The sequence below is a fragment of the Asparagus officinalis genome, chromosome 6 (assembly GCF_001876935.1).
Source record: "Asparagus officinalis chromosome 6, Aspof.V1, whole genome shotgun sequence".
NCBI lineage: Eukaryota > Viridiplantae > Streptophyta > Magnoliopsida > Asparagales > Asparagaceae > Asparagus > Asparagus officinalis.
This window is the reverse complement of record NC_033799.1, coordinates 1,366,202-1,384,536: the sequence shown is the minus strand read 5'-3', so window position 1 is coordinate 1,384,536 and position 18,335 is coordinate 1,366,202. Positions and strand designations below refer to the sequence as shown.

The 18,335-nt window shown below is 37.8% G+C and overlaps 2 protein-coding genes across 2 annotated transcripts in view; both read right to left on the bottom strand.

Moving 5' to 3' along the window:
- Window positions 1-7,555, bottom strand: part of LOC109844232 — a 9,985-nt gene extending 2,430 nt beyond the window's left edge. Inside the window, exons 1-2 of the mRNA XM_020413198.1 lie at window positions 7,186-7,555; window positions 7,067-7,111 (exon numbers count right to left, since the gene is read on the bottom strand). Coding sequence (XP_020268787.1) covers window positions 7,067-7,111; window positions 7,186-7,352 — 212 coding nt within the window. The 5' untranslated portion in view covers window positions 7,353-7,555. The remainder of the gene's footprint in view (window positions 1-7,066; window positions 7,112-7,185) is intronic.
- LOC109844227 (putative germin-like protein 2-1) lies at window positions 16,096-16,995 on the bottom strand. Its single transcript, XM_020413196.1, has 2 exons — window positions 16,869-16,995; window positions 16,096-16,792 (listed from the first exon to the last, which is right to left on the bottom strand). Exons 1-2 carry the CDS (start codon window positions 16,978-16,980, stop codon window positions 16,242-16,244), a joined length of 663 nt encoding a protein of 220 aa, XP_020268785.1. The 5' UTR covers window positions 16,981-16,995; the 3' UTR covers window positions 16,096-16,241.

Sequence of the window (18,335 nt, the reverse complement as noted above, 5' to 3'; positions counted from 1 at the left end):
CGACGGCGGCAACAACGGCGACGGAGACGCCGAGGCCAACGTCCAAGTAAGTTGTTTTTCTTTTTAATTTGTTTTTCCTTTTAAGTTTAGGTTTTTTCTAATAATATTTCATTTTGTTTTTCAATCAAGGGTGAACAGTTGAGGTTGAAAACTCCGAGAGTAATGCTTTATTTGTTTTTTATTTTGTTCAATTGCCGTCATGGTGGGGATCTGGATAGGAAACAGAACCCATGTTCTGACCGTTGTACTCGCAAATGGGGTTGTGTTCGTTCTCTCGGTTGCATTGGTGGTTGCACTGGAGTTTCTTAACATCTCCAAGGCCGTCATGACCGCCCTAACTCTTGTGTTGGGGGAGCAATTATTGCTCTCGGTCTAATCATCACCTATGTTGAGGCACTGCTTTGCAAGGGTAATGCTCCCCCTTCCGCTCCCGCCCCCTCCCACGCTCCCATTTTCCCACCCCGCCCATATAGTGGGTAAATGAGTAACATAAGCCACTAATTTACAGCCTCATCATGGGCTTAGTTATTGTTAGGGTTGAGAGTTAAAAGAGTGCCACTAATTTATAGCCTCATCATGGGCTTAGTTATTATCAGGGTTTAGAGTTAATAGAGTGATTCATTGTGTTCCTCTTTTTTTAAGAGAGTTTTTGTAGTTTTTTCCTTTCTTTTCTTAGAGAATATTTTGTTATTGTTTTTTCTTCTTTCTCTATTAATGCAATGCTTTTTAGATATATATATTAATGCTTAGCTCTTATCTGAGAGTGGTCAATGAAATTCCAAGAGGCTCATCCTTCATTAATAATGATTTAAAATAGATTTAAAATAGAACTATGGATTTTGAGAGTGGTCAATGAAATTCCAAGAGGCTAGTCCTTGGTTAATACAAATGCAATTGATTTGCTAACCCGCTTTTGAATTTGTAAAAAAGAAAAAAAAATGTGGTCTGCTAAATTACCAAATCATCTTGGTTAATACAGATGCAAATCATTTGCGTAGAAATCATTCACTCCAAAATCTAGCTTACTCCACCTTCTCCAATAGCACCGCAAGGCAACTAAGTGTGGTACGTATCGATCAAGTCCAAGCTGTGCTTGAACTTGCCAAAATGATTTGGTAATTTAGCAAACCAGATTTTTTTTTACAAATTCAAAAGCGGGTTAGCAAATCAGTTGCATCTGTATTAATCAAGAATGAGCCTCTTGGAATTTCATTGACCACTCTCAAAATCCATATTTCTATTTTAAATCTATTTCAAATCATTATTAATGAATGATGAGCCTCTTGGAATTTCATTGACCACTCTCAGATCAGAGCTAAGCATTAATATATATATCTAAAAAGCATTGCATTAATAGAGAAAGAAGAAAAAACAATAACAAAATATTCTCTAAGAAAAGAAAGGAAAAAACTACAAAAACTCTCTTAAAAAAAGAGGAACACAATGAATCACTCTATTAACTCTAAACCCTGATAATAACTAAGCCCATGATGAGACTGTAAATTAGTAGCACTCTTTTAACTCTCAACCCTAACAATAACTAAGCCCATGATGAGGCTGTAAATTAGTGGCTTATGTTACTCATTTACCCACTATATGGGTGGGGTGCGAAAATGGGAGCGTGGGAGGGGGCGAGAGCGGAAGGGGGAGCATTACCCTTGCAAAGCAGTGCCTCGACATAGGTGACGATTAGGCCGAGAGCAATAATTGCTCCCCCCAACACAAGAGTTAGGGCGGTCATGACGGCCTTGGAGATGATAAGAAACTCCAGTGCAACCACCAATGCAACCGAAAGAACGAACACAACCCCATTTGCGAGTACAACGGTCAGAGCAGAGAGTTCTGGTTCCTGTCCAGACCCCACCATGGCAGCAGTTGAACAAACAAAAAATGAAACATTACTCTCGGAGTTTTCAACCTCAATGGTTCACCCTTGATTGAAAAACAGAATGAAATATTATTAGAAAAACCTAAACTTAAAAGGAAAAGAATTTTTAAAAAGAAAACAACTTACTTGGACGTTGCCCCTAGCGTCTCCGTCGCCGCCGCCGTTGTCGCTGCCGTTTAACCCGGGGTTGGGCTTTCCTAACGCAGCAACAAGGTTTTGCCTATTTCCCCAGAGGAACTGTTGAAAAATACCCTTATCCTCGTGGTTCTCCTCACTACCAGGGCGATTGTCACCGTCAGCTGACTTCCTAGGTCTCCACTATCCCTTCACAATATCAAGCAAAAACATTAACGTTATATATATAAACAAAAAAGTTAAACTTAAAGAGAGAAGAAAATCATCTCGACGTCATTCTCGTCCTGCACATCTGATTTGCCGCGATGGGACGACTCGGATTGGTCGTTTTCACCATCCTTCAGAGCATGATTCTTAATTCCGAAGCAGGAGAAGGCGTGGCGCTTGTTTGCTTTTGCGGGCTTGGGATTTGAGGGGTTTTCTCGTGTGGGCTCAGGATTTGAGGGGCTCGAGAGGATGCAAGCTGAGGCTACGAGATTAGCAGGGTAATAATCATCGCTGTCGCTCATATCTTCTTTTGGATTTCAAGAGAGCTCTAGGGCTGAGGTAGGCTTCATCACCGAGAGGACTTGGTTGTGCCATTTTATAATAGTAGGCAAGGTTTTAAATATCGGTTATCGGGGATTTATCGGACGGTCAATCCTTATCGGATAGCGAAAATCGGGGATATATCGGGGATAAGTAGTATTTATCAGAGTGATATACTGGATGATGTGTATATATAATATAACAATTAAAAAATGTAATCTAATCATGCTTAATGAAATATAAACATACCAAAATGTAAATCATCATGTTTAGAATCACTAACAAATTGTAGAAAGCGAAACTTGCATCATAGCCTTGAAAAAATATAATGTTAGTCAAAATGGGCCGATAATCCCAATAAAAAAGTCTTACTTATCGGCCGATAAGTGCCGATAACGCCGATAAATCGCCGATAAACAAATCACCGAAACCTACAAAAACGATAACCGATTAAAAATTCAATTTATCCTAGCGGAGAGCTCCCAAATCCGATAACTCGGCCGATAATATCGATTATCGGCCGATATTTAAAACAGTGATAGTAGGCGACGCCTACCTGTTGACGACACAGCCTCGTCAAAGGCTGCTCGCCGAGCCCAGAGCCATAGTCTGTCGCTGAGGCACAGAGCGTCAGTCTGTTGTCGACATAGCTGGTCAGATTATTGTAGCAGGTGCATATAAAGACAAACCTTCTTTATTAGGCAATTTAGTTACGCTCATCTTGCATCTTGTTTTCTTAATATTTATTTGTAACGGCGTCGGCTTAATTTAACTGCTAAATATATGTTGAATTTTTTATTGTCGATTAATATGATAATTAATTTAGAATATTAAAATATTTATCAATTATAAGGAGACATAATTTTAGTACGATCTTAACTGTGTTTATTTTACCCATGTATATGAATTAATTAGTTTTTTATATTATATAATTTTTGATAAATTATATTAATATTCATACAATATTATCCAAACCATTTAAAAGATTGCCGAACTTCAAATTTACAAGCCCAGATTCGTTTCTGTAAGTAACTTTTAGTAAAATCCAAAAATTAAAATCTATCTATATAAGAACGTAATTAATCTGATAGGTTAAATGACAAACCTTAAATGAAATAATGATATGTAACCAAAATATGCCTTATCATAAGATACTTAAGATTATCATAAATAAATTCCAACTAATGCATTAGGCGTCTAAAAAAGAGGACACAACCTCTTTGCACCAAATACCACCATAATATAAATTACTACTTCAGGGAAAATATGTTCCTATATCTTAAAACATCCTAAAAAATTAAATACTAAAAACTAGATAACTTAGTCTCTCTTTTGTGCGTATAATTGTACATCCAAACAACGCAAACTCATTTCACCTCAAAATGCAAATTACTTTTACCAGAAACATCTTTCTATGAAAAAAATGAAGAAGTTGTAGCATAGGAACCTCCTTGGAGGCCCAACTCCACAATAAACTAAGACATCAAAACTTACGTTACATAGTAGATGTCAAAAAAACCCCTCATACCCATCATTATAGAGAACCTGGTCCAGAACTAACGACCAAAATAGTTTGAACATAACTAAGAACTTCAACCTTGCAAATTACCTCCTCAATTACCCTAAAAGACTGCTAAAACACAACTCTTTACCATTTCCAATTCTTCCGAAGAGAACCCAAGCAATTAAAGCCAGAGATTCTTATCATAAAGCATGTGGTCTATGGAGCAATATCTACATGCTTGATACTGAAACAAAAAATTTAATTTCTCTTTAAGAAGCTTAACAACATCAGTTTGTCAGTTCTTCACTTGATCATTGAGGGAAAACAGCCAAAAAGCTTAAATATCAATTCTTCCTATGCACTATTTTTATTAGTTAGGGGTGTTTCCAAAGCTCTCCAACGAAGTTCAATTAATATCCAAAGCTATAATATTTTAATAAAGAATTGTGCTTTTTATGGGGTTGATTAGTTATATCCAAATTCAATCAAACCACATAAAACGACATTTTTTTTTGTGAAAATATGGTACATATGTAACAGTTGTTCAAACCGCATAAAACAACAAATTTCTTTGTGAAAATATGGTACATATGTAACAACTTTAAAACTGGTTCTAATCTTCCTCAAGCGTCCATTTTTTCATTCATTTTTGCAGAGCTATAGTTTTAGAATTGGCTATTAGCTCATTAGTAATAAGTTTGTTTTAGTATGCATTTAACAATCAAGACGCTGCATATTTTCCAACTACACTAACAAATTTTCTGAAGTAATTGCCTCCCCAAGAACTTCACAACTATAGAATTACTGTATTACCCTTTCCCTCTGACGCCCACCAAAACCTCCCATTCTTCATCTCCTCCAACCGCATCATTGGCGATGGATTCGTACGAGCACCTCCAGATCTCCCTCAACCTCATTGGATCTCTCTCCCGTTGCGTCAAGATCCCCCTCATCCCCCCTCCACCTCCGCCCGTCCACACATTCGGCGCCGCCCTCTTCCAGGGACAACCCCGCCTCAACACCAGCCTACAAACCCCTCCCTCTGCCTGCCTCTACTCTCAACCCTAACCCTAGCTTAAGCTCCCCGTCGTCCTCTACTTCCATGGCGGCAGCTTCGTCCTCTTCTCGCCGCCTCCGGCCTCGGTCCCCCTCTCCTCCGCCCGCTGCTCCGCCCACATCCCCGCCCTCGTCGCCTCCGTCGCCTACTGCTTCAACCCCCCAAGCATCGCCTCCCGTGCGCCTACGACGAATGCCGTCAACGCCTCCTTCTTCCTCTGCGACCAGGCCTTTCAGCCCCACCGCCCTTAGCTTGGAGCTTACGCGGACTTCTCGAACGTCTGCCAATCAAATGTCTCTAGCGCCGGCGGCAACATCGCCTTCTACCTTGGCCTCCGCTCGATGGGCCTAAACCTAGCCCCGTTGAAGATCTACGGGCTGATCATGAACCATCCCTATTTCGGCGGGGAGGCGAGGGCCGAGTCAGAAACGAGATCCGGGGAGGACAAGATCCTGCCTTTAGCTGTGAACGACCCGATGTGGGAGCTGGCTTTGCTGGTGGGGGCTGATTGGGATCATGAATACTGCGATCCGATGAGGGTTTCAATGGAGAGGGCAGAGGCCTGCGAGCGTACCTAATGAGGGCGGTTCGGTGGGGACCCGCTGATCGATCGACAAGCTGGGTAGAATACTGTAGCAGGTGCATATAAAGACAAACCTTCTTTATTAGGCAAAAGCTTGTTTGCTTTTGCGGACTCGGGATTTGAGGGATTTTTTGGTGGGGGCTCAGGATTTGAGGTGCTCGAGAGGATGCTAGTTGATACTTTTGCAGGCTCAGGATTTGAGGGGCTCGAGAGGATGCTAGCTGATGCTTTTGCGGGCTCGAGATTTGAGGGATTTTTTGGTGGGGGCTCAGGATTTGAGGGGCTCGAGAGGATGCTAGCTGAGGCTACGAGATCAGCAGGGTAAGATTCACTGTTGTCGCTCATATCTTCTTTTGGATTTCAAGAGAGCTCTTGGACTGAGGTATACGGTTGAGGTATGCTTCAGTACTGAGAGGATTTGGTTGTGCCATTTTATAATAGTAGCCGACGCCTACTTGTCGACGACAGCCACGGTCAAAAGCTGCTCATCGAGTCCAGAGCCACAGTCTGTCGTCGAGGCATTGCGATAGTCTGTTGTCGATAGAGTTAGGCAGATTACTTTAGCGGGTGCAATTAAAGCCAGAGATTCTTATCATAAAGCATGTGGTCTATGGAGCAATATCTACATGCTTGATACTGAAACTAATTAATTCATATACATGGGTAAAATAAACACAGAAAGATCGTACTAAAATTATGCCTCCTTATAATTAATAAATATTTTAATATTCTAAATTAATTATCATATTAGATGACAATAAAAAAATTTCTCCTTATAATTAATAAATATTTTAATATTCTAAATTAATTATCATATTAGATGACAATAAAAAAATTTAACATATATTTAGCAGTTAAATTAAACTGACATCGTTACAAATAAATATTATGAAAACAAGATGTAAAATGAGCATAACTAAATTGCCTAATAAACAAGGTTTGTCTTTATATGCACTTGCTACAGTAATCTGCCCATCTCTTGTCGACAACAGATTGTCGCTCTATGCCTCGGCGACAAACGGTGGCTGTGGGCTCGGCGAGCAACCTTTGACGGACCTCAGTCTAAGAGCTCTCTTGAAATCCAAAAGAAGATATGAGCGACAGCGGTGAATCTTACCCTGCTGATCTCGTAGCCTCAGCTAGCATCCTCTCGAGCCCCTCAAATCCTGAGCCCACACGAGAAAACCCCTCAAATCCCGAGCCCGCAAAAGTAAATAAGCGCCACACCTTCTCCTACTTCGGATTTAAGGATCATGCTCTGAAGGACGGTGACAACGACCAGCCCGAGCCATCCCATCGCGGCAAATCAGATGTACAGGACGAGAATGGCGTCGAGATGGTTTTCTCTTTCTTTTAAAATGTCACATTCACCTCTTCAACAACTCCTTTACTAATCCTTTCTTCGCCAACGAATTCCTGTTTAAAAAAGAATAATGCATGAGACATGTAATAAAGAGACTTTAAAAACTATGAGGTAAAGTAATACTTACCTAATCCCATGGACACTTCTAACTTCTGAACATGAGAAAATGACCGCTTCAGAGCCCTGTTCCAGAAATTTAAACAACATTCGGCAACTTTCAGTCTTAACATCTAATAGGATTTGAAAGGAGATGGATTGGCTCCTTATTTGTTGATGATGACCAGTAAGGCCCATGAAGAACAGATGAAATTATTTTGGGATTTGTTTGCAAGCAGCTTGAAACCTATAAGAAAGGAAATTTAGTTGTCAAATAATGACGCGGTATGCATTTAATCAATTTGAAAAGCTCTAAATGAATGACAGGAGCTTTTTAACAAGCACAGGCATAGGCGGAGCTTCTTTTGTGGGGAAAAAACTGTCATCGGATAGTAAATAATGGGTGGTTAAGGTCAATACCCCTATACACATATAACCTAAGGTTCAATAGAGTACTATCTCAAGATTTTGTTAGTCAAAATGAAAAACAAAATAAACCAAAAGCACAAACATAGGCGGAGCTTCTTTTATGGGGGAAAAAACTGTCATCCGCTAGCAAACAATGGGTGGTTAAGGAAAAAACTGTCATCCGCTAGCAAACAATGGGTGGTTAAGGAAAAAACTGTCATCCGCTAGCAAACAATGGGTGGTTTATATATATATATATATATATATATATAAGCAAGGGTGGTTTGCTTCTTTGTTTAGGTGCATACAAATTAAATTTCAACAAGTACTAATAATATTAATAACCTCCACACCTAAATCAACTTTTATTAGTATTATTCTATCTCCAACTCTTCTTACCTCTACAACACTTTTGTTTATTATATTATCTACAAGAACCCCCACTCCATTCCTATTCTTCTCTTTTCCCATGTACCAAAGTTTATATCTGGTCTTTTCAATTTCTCTAGATATCTCACCTATCCGTTTAGTTTTTTGTAAACAAATTATATTTATCTTTCTTCTAATCATGACATCCATTAATTCCATCGTCTTTCTGGTAAGTGTACCTATGTTTCAAGTAGCTAATCGAATTCTATTTTCTTATAAAAGCCTCCTACCATTTTCCCTTTTTAGACCGTTCTAGTCTATGCCTAATACTATTAGGTAACTTATTAGAAGATTATATATTCTTAGAACACCATTGCTTACTTGTCAATACACCGGGGTGACATTGATATAATGCGTCGCTTCCGGGGGACACCATAGCAAACCACCTTTGCTTACTTATCATTGCATCGGAGTGGAACCTATGCAACGCATCGCGGTGGGGACGCCTCAACAAGTATATAATATAATTTATTTTTCATGTAGATCCGACTAGGTTTTATGCTGGCTGTCGCGTACCTAACACAACCCTCCTTTATCCTGGCTTAGGAGAGGTAGTGCTGAAAAACAACACTACCTGTCGCAAAATTCTCTTGGTGTAAACCTATGGTCTTGTGGGTATACATTAAAAGATAGGATAAGTAATAAGTGCATCCGTAGTAAATTAGAGGTTGCGCCTATTGAGGATAAAATGAGAGAATAGATTAAGATGGTTTGATCATGTACAACAGAGACCTCTTAGTGCACTGATTAGGAAAAACGATAATATTAGAGTTAATGGAGTTAGGAGATCTAGAGATAGACCTAGAATGACTTGGTTAGAAGCAATTAAGAAGAATATGATTAAGACTAACTTAACGGAGGAGATGATTCATAACAGAATGGAATGGAAAAATAAGATTCATATAGCCAACCCCAAACATTTGGGATAAAGGCTTGGTTATTGTTGTTGTTATTGTAAAGCTAAAATTGATGATCTGGCAACATGATAAAAACAAAACTACGTCATTTACACTAAACATCAATAAATTATGAAAAAGGTAACATGCAGTGTCCACCAACAAATCACGTCATATAAGTAAACATCAAATATAATGTATCACTAATCTCTTCCCCATCCCTGTTAGAGATGAAATTATTTGGTCCTTGACCTGCTCGGGTAGCTTCAGTGTGAATTCCTTTTTCACCTTCATCTCAGATGGAGGTACCCGCAACCCTTATCATTCTATTGTTTGGCACAACCTTCTCCCTAGCAGGGTTAAATCCTTCACGTGGATTCTCTCTATGGCCAAACTTAATACCAAGGACAGGCTCATTGCTAAAGGGTGGTCCGGTAACCCATCCTGCTCATTCTGTTCCAGCGACACAGAATCCCACAACCACCTCTTCATTCTCTGTCAGATGGCTACAGATCTGGGATTCTGTTCCAGCGACACAGAATCCCACAACCACCTCTTCATTCTCTGTCAGATGGCTACAGATCTGGGACATTTTTCTCCCCATCAACGGTATACACGCTCCCCTTATATCCATTCACCATTGCTTCGATATGTGTCTTAACAAAGACATTGCACCTACCGTGAGGCTTCTGTGGAGAGTTGTATTCCCTACCATCTGCTGGGTTATATGGACTGCTCATAATAATCTCATATTCAATTGAACCATGCTTAATCATCATCATATGACATCCAATATAGCTTACTACCTCACTTTCTGGACAGGTTCGACGACCTCAAAACGAGCTCTTAAGCTCAAGGCTATTGTTCGGGAAAGGGGGATTTCTGACCTGATCGCCACAAGAGAAGATAGCAACAGAGGAGCAGGCAACAATTAGGTTTATCATCAGCTTTGGAGATTGACAGTTTTTTGGGTTTTTGTGCACACAGTGTCCCCTAACAGACTATCTTCTAGTTTTTGGTGTGCTATACTTAACGTTGTGGTGGGTGGTAAGCTATAAGCATTTTTGTATATTCTTTTGTATATCTATGGGTGATTTTACTTTGCTCCTCTATTGAGTAGAGTGACGACATAGGTCCACTCCTTTACCCAATTTGGATCTATTGTTAAATCACAACTAGATGTAATATATGTAAATACTTTTAGCTTCTTATTTATACAATGATAGGGCATCTTGTCCTATTTTACTTCAAAAAAAAAGTATCACTAATCATAACCGGACAAACAATTAAAATCACAAAATTTCACTACACAAAGAAACAAATTACCATGATTTCTAGCTTCTGAACTTTCATAGCATCACACACTTAAAACTCAAAATTCTCTCTTAGCATTTATTTCACCATCAGAAATGGTTAACTATAAATAGCAAATTTCCTAAAAGAAATTATCATAACATATTCTTTAAAGTGCCTTATGGACGAGATTTGATCCGAGTTGGGTTGTTTTGGCTTTAACCACTCTTTTCTTTTGGTCATTGGACATAATAGCTTGCTCCTGTAATTCACTTATCACAATTAGAGATGGTGGCTTTTTTCACAAGGGAAAATCCACCTGCCTTATGGCATTGTTTATTTTAATTTTCCTTTTGACTAATAAAACCTTGAGCAGTAGACCTTCTGCTTTTTTTCTTTTCTTAAAGCTGTAGACAGGTAGCAGCCTAATTGTTGTTATCGAACGCTAAGCACTGGTTCTGTCAGTTTGTAGAATAACAAAAACTTTCAAACATAACTTTGAAATTGCCATTTTCTCTTAAAGAAGCATTTACTAAGGTATTCTCTTTGTTTGTTCGGTTTTTTGAGGTGTTTTGAGTTTTGAGGCAATTAATAATGTCTTTTGAAGCAGTCTTCATTGCTTTCAACATTTAGTAGTGGGCTCATTAAGTGATCAACAGGAAAAGAAATCGAGTTATTAGCTAGAAATTAGACAGTAAGCCTTTTCTTATGGCACAAACAACTTATTAATTAGAATTTTCTCTTCTGGCTTTATCAACAAAAGTGTTGTAAGAGAAAAGAAATACTTTCAGATCTAACTATTTAATTTAGAACAAAGATTTATATGTAAAAGGTAAAAAATAAGACGATTAATTTCTTAGTTACATGAATGAATGGAATCAATTTACTTATCTGTCAATATCATGAGGTCTAAAAAAACTATAGCAATTATTACACATGGGAAAACATGTTTCAGTTAGCAAGAAAATTTGTCATGCCATCAGAAATTTGTTATTTTGAATCCTCATTGGTGGTCTCCCTTATTATCATTTTAAAAATTGAATTGTTTGCATGCTTATTAGTTACTTTAATCTGTAATTCTTTTTTTTCAATTATATTTGTTTGATATTATACAAGTACTCGTGGAAGTATGCATGAAATGGCCGCTGAATAATGAATTTAAAATTTTGATTCATCACCTTAAACTATCTATTTGTAAGTGTATATTGGTACACGGATGCTCATTCTTCGCACTAAATATCAGCATGAATATTTTCAATCTGATGCTGTAAGCATATTTGGAGCAATCACTTTTGTGAATGGTGAGAGCTGTTTCTAAACTATTGAAAGTAATCTTTAACAGTTTGATCATTTTTGTCATGATAACTTCATGAATTGAAAGGAAAAAAGTCTCCCATGTTTAGTAGTGTCCTTCTGTAACAGATGAGGATTAATTAACTAATACAGTAATACCTGTCATATCTGAACCTGAAATTTTATATCTGAAAGTGAACGGACTTGTTTGCTTTGCTCGTTGTGTATGCATGCATTCATCATATGCTGATGTTTTATTATAGTTATCAAGAGAATACATTCTCCTTTTCCATCTATTGAAAGATGCCTAGATTAGAGCCTCATTGTATCTTAACACGAACTACACGCTGATATCATTACCAACAACATGCAACCAGAAACACACATTACTTGCTTATTTTAACCCAACACAGGAAAACACATACAGAGAATCAACATTTTCCAACAGTCCTGGTTATTTGTTCATTGGGGTGACTCCTGTCATTCATCTATTTATTCTCGACGAAGTGGATGAAAGGGATAGAGTCCAAGTTGGGTTGTTCTTGATTTGTATCACATGTTAGCACAAATCTCAATACAAAATCAATGGATAAAAAATTTGGTGGACAAAGAGTCCCTATCCACTTAAGTTTATAGGAGCTTTGCGCGCTCTCTCTCTCTACACACACATATGTATATATATATAATAATAATGGGAGGATTCAAGATTCACTATTCACGTTACAGTAAAGTACTGTAGCATTGTTACTGTATTACTAACAGGAGGATCCAAGATAAGCTATTCATGTTACAATAAATACTGTAGCATTTTATTGTAGCACATGAGGGACTGTAACGTTTAAAAACATTATTAGTTGATTTTATGTCAACTTTGGTGGACAAAACTTAAGTGGACACCAAACCTTTGTCCACCAAAGTTTCTATCTACTCATTTATATATCTATATATAAAAAGACTTTTCATATCATGCAATAATCCCTAGGCAACATAAGTGGATAGAAATTTTGGTGGATCATCCACTTAAGTTGACATAAGAATTGCTCTATATATATGTTGATGCTTGGATCACACAGAATAATCCAGAATAGGATGGTTGCGGAGTGATGAAAGATGATGGAGAGGGCCGCTTCATTCTCCGACTTTATGTCTTGGTCACTGAGTTAGAATGAACGATATGCACAGAAGAAGATCGTTAGAGGGCGTGATGGTGATTTCCCCGTGGTACCTCCGATGATCAAGTCAGTTGATGAACTTGAGCTTGAGTGGAATAATAGAACTATGTGTTCTTATGCTATATGCATTAGAGATGATGATCTCTGAGATTTAGGTCAGGAGGAGAGTTTAGATTACGAACCCTTGGCTATAGCGAATAGCATCTGTATATAAAAAGGATGTTAATGGCAGATTAGTCACTTCGGCCATGCAAATGGCAGTGACAAAGTGTGAGCTGGAAGGTGAGTCATCTTTTGCTCAACATGTGTCGGCTGACGACAGGAAGATCACTTCGGCCTCGATTTGAGGAGCGATCGTTGAGACGTGGGCTGATAAGTGGCGTGATGACGCATAGCCTTTGAGTAGACATGATATGACTTGTTGTCAGGATGGATAAGCTTTGGCGAAGTTATCTTCTAGCTTAGCTGGAAAACAATGTCCCTCATGATGGGACTCGCGAGGAGAGTCTCTACTCGTTGAGAGGAGTGATGACTCAATGATTGCTGGCTGAATGGAGTCGGGTGACGACTCGCCTCGCCTTTCGAGTCGACATGGAGGAGTATCGACTCGACTGGGCTCTTGGTGATTTGCCTGCTGCGAGAGGGCCGACTGGTATCGCCTTTCATGTTGACATTGATGAATGAAAACTCGTATGGTCGGCTGAGTCGGACTGCTAGCTGATCTCTGGCTATCTCTCTCGTCGGTCGAGATGTCGACTCGTTTGGGAGGTAAGGATGTCTCGTGCCGATTAGCACCGCTCATCGTGTTGACACTGGGGTATCGGCTTGTCTGGCTGGATGGAGATGACGACTCATCAGATCATATATTTGGAAATAGTTGTACCTCATAACGATGGTGTTTACATTTGATTGTTAGATATTCTACATAAAGATCCTAATTTGGAGGTTAGATGGATTGCGCCTTAACGATAACATTCAATGGAGGTTGGCAGAATATCAGAATGAAGCTAATACAATTTAAGTTAAAGATTCAAGATCAAGCTTCATCTGCAAAGCAAATCAAGACGAGCATATTGAAGATCATCAAGCTTGGGTACATTAGTTTAGGTGTTTAAATTATGTGTGTTAATACTTAAAGCTCAAACATTATACACACATACACATTTTCGTTTTATAGCTTTTGAGTTTAAATCGTATAAATATGAAACTAATAGTTATATATATATACATATATGCTAGTTTTCTATTTATCGATTTTGTTTTGGAAAATAATGTGTTTAGCTATATAAACATGTAACACATGAATATAATTACATATACACATATTCGTTTCATGTTTATATGTGCTTAAAATGGTTTCATTAAAATCAAGCTTTGACATATTCAAATCAATAAAATCATGTTTTTCGTTTTTTATATTTTTTGTAAGTTTGCAAAGTAATATGTCTATGGATAAAAGACTTGATTATACTATTTTACATCTTTTATAAAGTCTATTAATCCACTTAAGAGAAGTTTCAAACTTGTTTGAAAATATTTTGTCAAAATCATGTGTTGTTGAGACTTCGTGTTTTTGGACTATTTTGCAAAGTGATGAGTTTTAACAAATAAGAAATGCAATTTGAAATTTTTTTTATAACATGTTCATTTTCATGTTTATAAACATTTTCTAAGTTTTATATTTTTTGGAATTTGTTTGATATTTTTAAACAAGTTTTGAAGTTGATATTTACTGCGCATGTCAGGTCCTGTGCACGTTTAAGTCGACTCATAAGTCGACTTATGATATGTTGTGCAGTTAGATTTTTTCGTCTGCTGAGTCGACTTATAACTCATACAAGTCGACTTATAAAGACATAAGTCGACTTATACCTGTCATAAGTCAACTTATAATATGACCGTTACATAGTAACAACTATTTTTTAGATTTTGTTGTTTTGTACTTTTTGTTGGTTTTAGCTGGTTTCTCGGGGTCCCTATATATACCACATACCCTCTAACTTCTGAGTTAACCTAAGAAAGTTTTAAAACAAGTTTTACAAGTGTTTAAGGGTGTTTAATAAGTTTTTCAAGTCTGTTTTGTGTGAAGAAGTTTTCACAAAGAGGAGGCTTACATTTTCGGTTTGAGGAATTCAACATCATCTCTTCATCTACATCTCTTTGTGATTTTGGAGAAGTTTTCTCAACTCAATTATCTAGCTTGTTTATACTTAAATTGTTATATTTATATTTGCTAGATTAATTCGAGTTTGATTTCATTTTACTCTTTGATTGTACACACAACCTATTGAGTTTTTAATATTATTATATTAAGTATAATTTGGGTTGTGATGAGTGTATCATTAAAAGTGATCTTATATTGTATTCTCATCTTGTTTAGAGAACAAACCATTTGTTATTGTGCTTAATTGTGAGATACACTTTGTAATACACTTTTACACCAAGAGAAGTGTGTGGTGAGAGACGGGATCGATTTTAAGAGGAGTGAGGTCGGTGGTAAAGGCTAGAGAGAGGTGGTAATTCCGAGCACTTGAGGAAGGCGACACTGACTCGATCAACACTTAGAGGGTGTAGAGTGTGATTGCAAGAGTGTGAGTTGTGAAAGTTTTCGGTGGGCTAGAAAACCGAGATTGTGAGGTGTAAACGTTTTCGGTTAGCGTTGAAAACTGGTTGAGATAGTGGAGTTCTCCTTGAGAGTGGGAAGCGGAGACGTAGGTCGGAAGGAACGAACTCCATGATCATTTTCTTGTGTTTGCATTGGTTATTTGCCCGCTATATTGTTCATATTGTTTCATGTCTATTTCACCCTTGTGTTAATTATATATTTTTGCTCATAATTTGTTGAATATCTCCCTTTCAAGAATAAATTAGTTAATAAGTTTATATATATAGAGAGAGAGAGAGAGAGAGAGGGAGAAGTGTTCCTAAGTTGACGCCTTAGATAATCATCTAAGGATGTGGCCTAAAATCACATGATTGAGCTACATTGTGGATGATCTGCTCCGTTGAACTTGATCTATATATTCTTAAACCCCAACACACCAAGTTTGGGGGTGAACCCGTCATCGTTTGACCCTTCATCCACTCATATCAATTTTAACGGTTTCGAATGAATAGAACTTTTCACATGGCTCGACGAAGGGTCAAACGACGATGGGTTCACCCCAAACTTAGTGTGTTGGGGTTTTAGAATATGTAGATCAAGTTCAACGGAGCGGATCATCCAAGTATACAGAAGATATACTATGATAGTGTCCTTTCTCTTAAAGAAGTGTCTAAAGTGATGTGTTTCTTTATGCGTCGCCATTTCCCTCTGATCGAATAATAATCGAACTGTAGTCCTTAACTGCTGAATGTAGTTAATTGTGTTTTGAGTCAGTCTCCAGTGGTTATCAAGGGAATACATTTTCTTTTTTCCTTCTGCTTTAAGTTGCTTAGATTGGAGCCTTATTGTAACTCAAGGCAAAGTAAACTTTTATATTATAGAGGAAGCAAAGTACAAAACATATTTTTTTACCAACGACATGCAAAAATGCTGCTTATTGAACCCAACAATAGGGGAAATATATAGAGATCATTAGCATTTGCCAACCGTCCTAGTTATTGTCCATCCAAAACTGAGCTTGGAGCCAGTCCACTAACTTCTTATCAATCTGGAATGCCTTGGCTAGAACATCATCGGAAATAGGAGGCTTTGCTCCAAAAACTGCATTAGCTATCGTGATCACACCTGGGTTCTGGCTACCAAGTCCTGCAATCGCGATAGCATTTGTGTAACCGGTGTTAAACTGAAAGTGAATGAGTCCTTGAGGGAACACAAACACATCACCCTTGTTGAGGACTTTAGTGAAGAGTTTGTTATCGGGGTTTGATGTCACAAATCCGACGTAGAGCGTTCCTTCTAGCACTGTTAGGATCTCGGTTGCACGTGGATGAGTGTGTGGCGGGTTGAGCCCATAGGGTGCAAAATCAAGTCTTGCCAAGGAGATGCCGAGAGTATTGAGGCCTGGTAAGTTAGCTGCACTGACCAGCGTTACTTTTGATCCCAGACGGTTGCTTGTGTTGCCAGGCATGTTAAGGCCGGAGAAGAAGAAATCGTCAGCCAGTGCCAGTTTTGGGTCCTTGCAGACTAACCCATTCACAAACACTGCAATATAAACATAACAAAAATTAGAGGCAGGCATACTACTTATAATACAAAACAAATTAAAAAGTTGAAGTACCATGAGACATATCATCGGCAACGCAGAAGTCCTGCAGTTGACTAGGATCAGAAGCCGTTGCAAGAGAGGAGGTGAGGGCGAGGAGGGTAAGAAAAAGGATATGATAAGCCATTTCAGGAATGAGAAATTAAGCTTTGGTTGATGTGATATAAATGGATGCTATCCTGGGTATTTATAGAGTGAAACTTCACATTTGTTGTCTAAAATTTTGGTAAGGATGCATTGAAGTGGTCTGTTTCTCTGTTCAGAAGGTAGAAAGTGTCTATGAGGTTAGGTAATATCTTTATTAGTCTACCTCTTATGTTGGAAAACTTCTTTTTGAGTTGATTTTTCCATAAGAGAGAGTCTCTTTTTTACATATGTTTAATGCATTAATTTTCATTTTAAACACGAATTAGTTTGTGAAGAAATATTTCATTAAACAATGGTTGTGGAATTACTTATTGTAGAAAGGTTTAGTAAGGTAGGGCCTGATGGAAGAAGAGCTCGTAAGAACACCAGATGAAAGATTTGGAAGAAGATTAATAGGGTTAGCGACAGAAAAAACAAAAAAAAAAAGTTCATTCATTTTCTATATTGGCTGTGTCCCTCGAAATTTCAAAAATTGCTTTACGATTTATGATGCACTTATCTTTCCCAAAATAAATAAAATAACATAGAAACGAAGGACATGCATAATTATTTTGTTGGAAACATGTGCATATAAATCTTTGAAAAGCAAAATTAGATGGTTACACTTGAGAAGCAGACTTAGACAAGTACCCTTCATTTGCCAGACAATCATTTAATAAGCTAGGCCATTTATTTCTGCTAAATTCCTTTTAGTGATATATTTTGCGAGCGTTTGTTACGAGCTTTAAACTTTAAAACTTGTAGACCCGTCCAGCAATTTGATCCGTGCAGGTTTTTTCGCATGAATTGTTGAAGTATTTGTTTGTGATGAACAAGATCACATGTTTTTCTGACCAACTTAAGCAACTGGTTATCGAGTCAATCCTTACTCAACTGGTTATGGAGTCAATCCCTTTGTGTCTTTGTTTGGCAATTGCAGATCCAATCCGAGTTGTTATGGACTCTCAGTTCGTTGTGGTTTTCTATTGTTCCATCTGCCCACGTTTGGATCCAATCCGAGTTGTTATGGACTCTCAGTTCGTTGTGGTTTTCTATTGTTCCATCTGCCCACGTTTGATGAAATATGTTTTCAGTGTATATTTCCTTACTTTAACCCTACCTTTGACAGGGCAAATCATGACATATCGTTTCCTGCTTTCTTATGTATCTATTTGTTGTTTCCCAAAAACATACATATTTTTCTTGACCTTAACCACTCTTTTTTTTTATTGGGTATTGACCTTAAGCGCCCTTTATTTATTATCACCATTAAGATGACATAATTTTTTTTTCACAAACAAAATCCACTGTGTCCTTGTGCCTTTGTTTTATTTTATTTTCATTTTGACAAGTAAA

Bases quoted from the DNA above. Each gene is read 5' to 3' on its own strand.
- LOC109844227 (XM_020413196.1), bottom strand. From the start codon at position 16,980: ATGGCTTATCATATCCTTTTTCTTACCCTCCTCGCCCTCACCTCCTCT. The intron at 16,793-16,868 runs GTACTTCAACTT...TTTATATTGCAG, and splicing joins TGCCGATGATATGTCTCATG to TGTTTGTGAATGGGTTAGTC.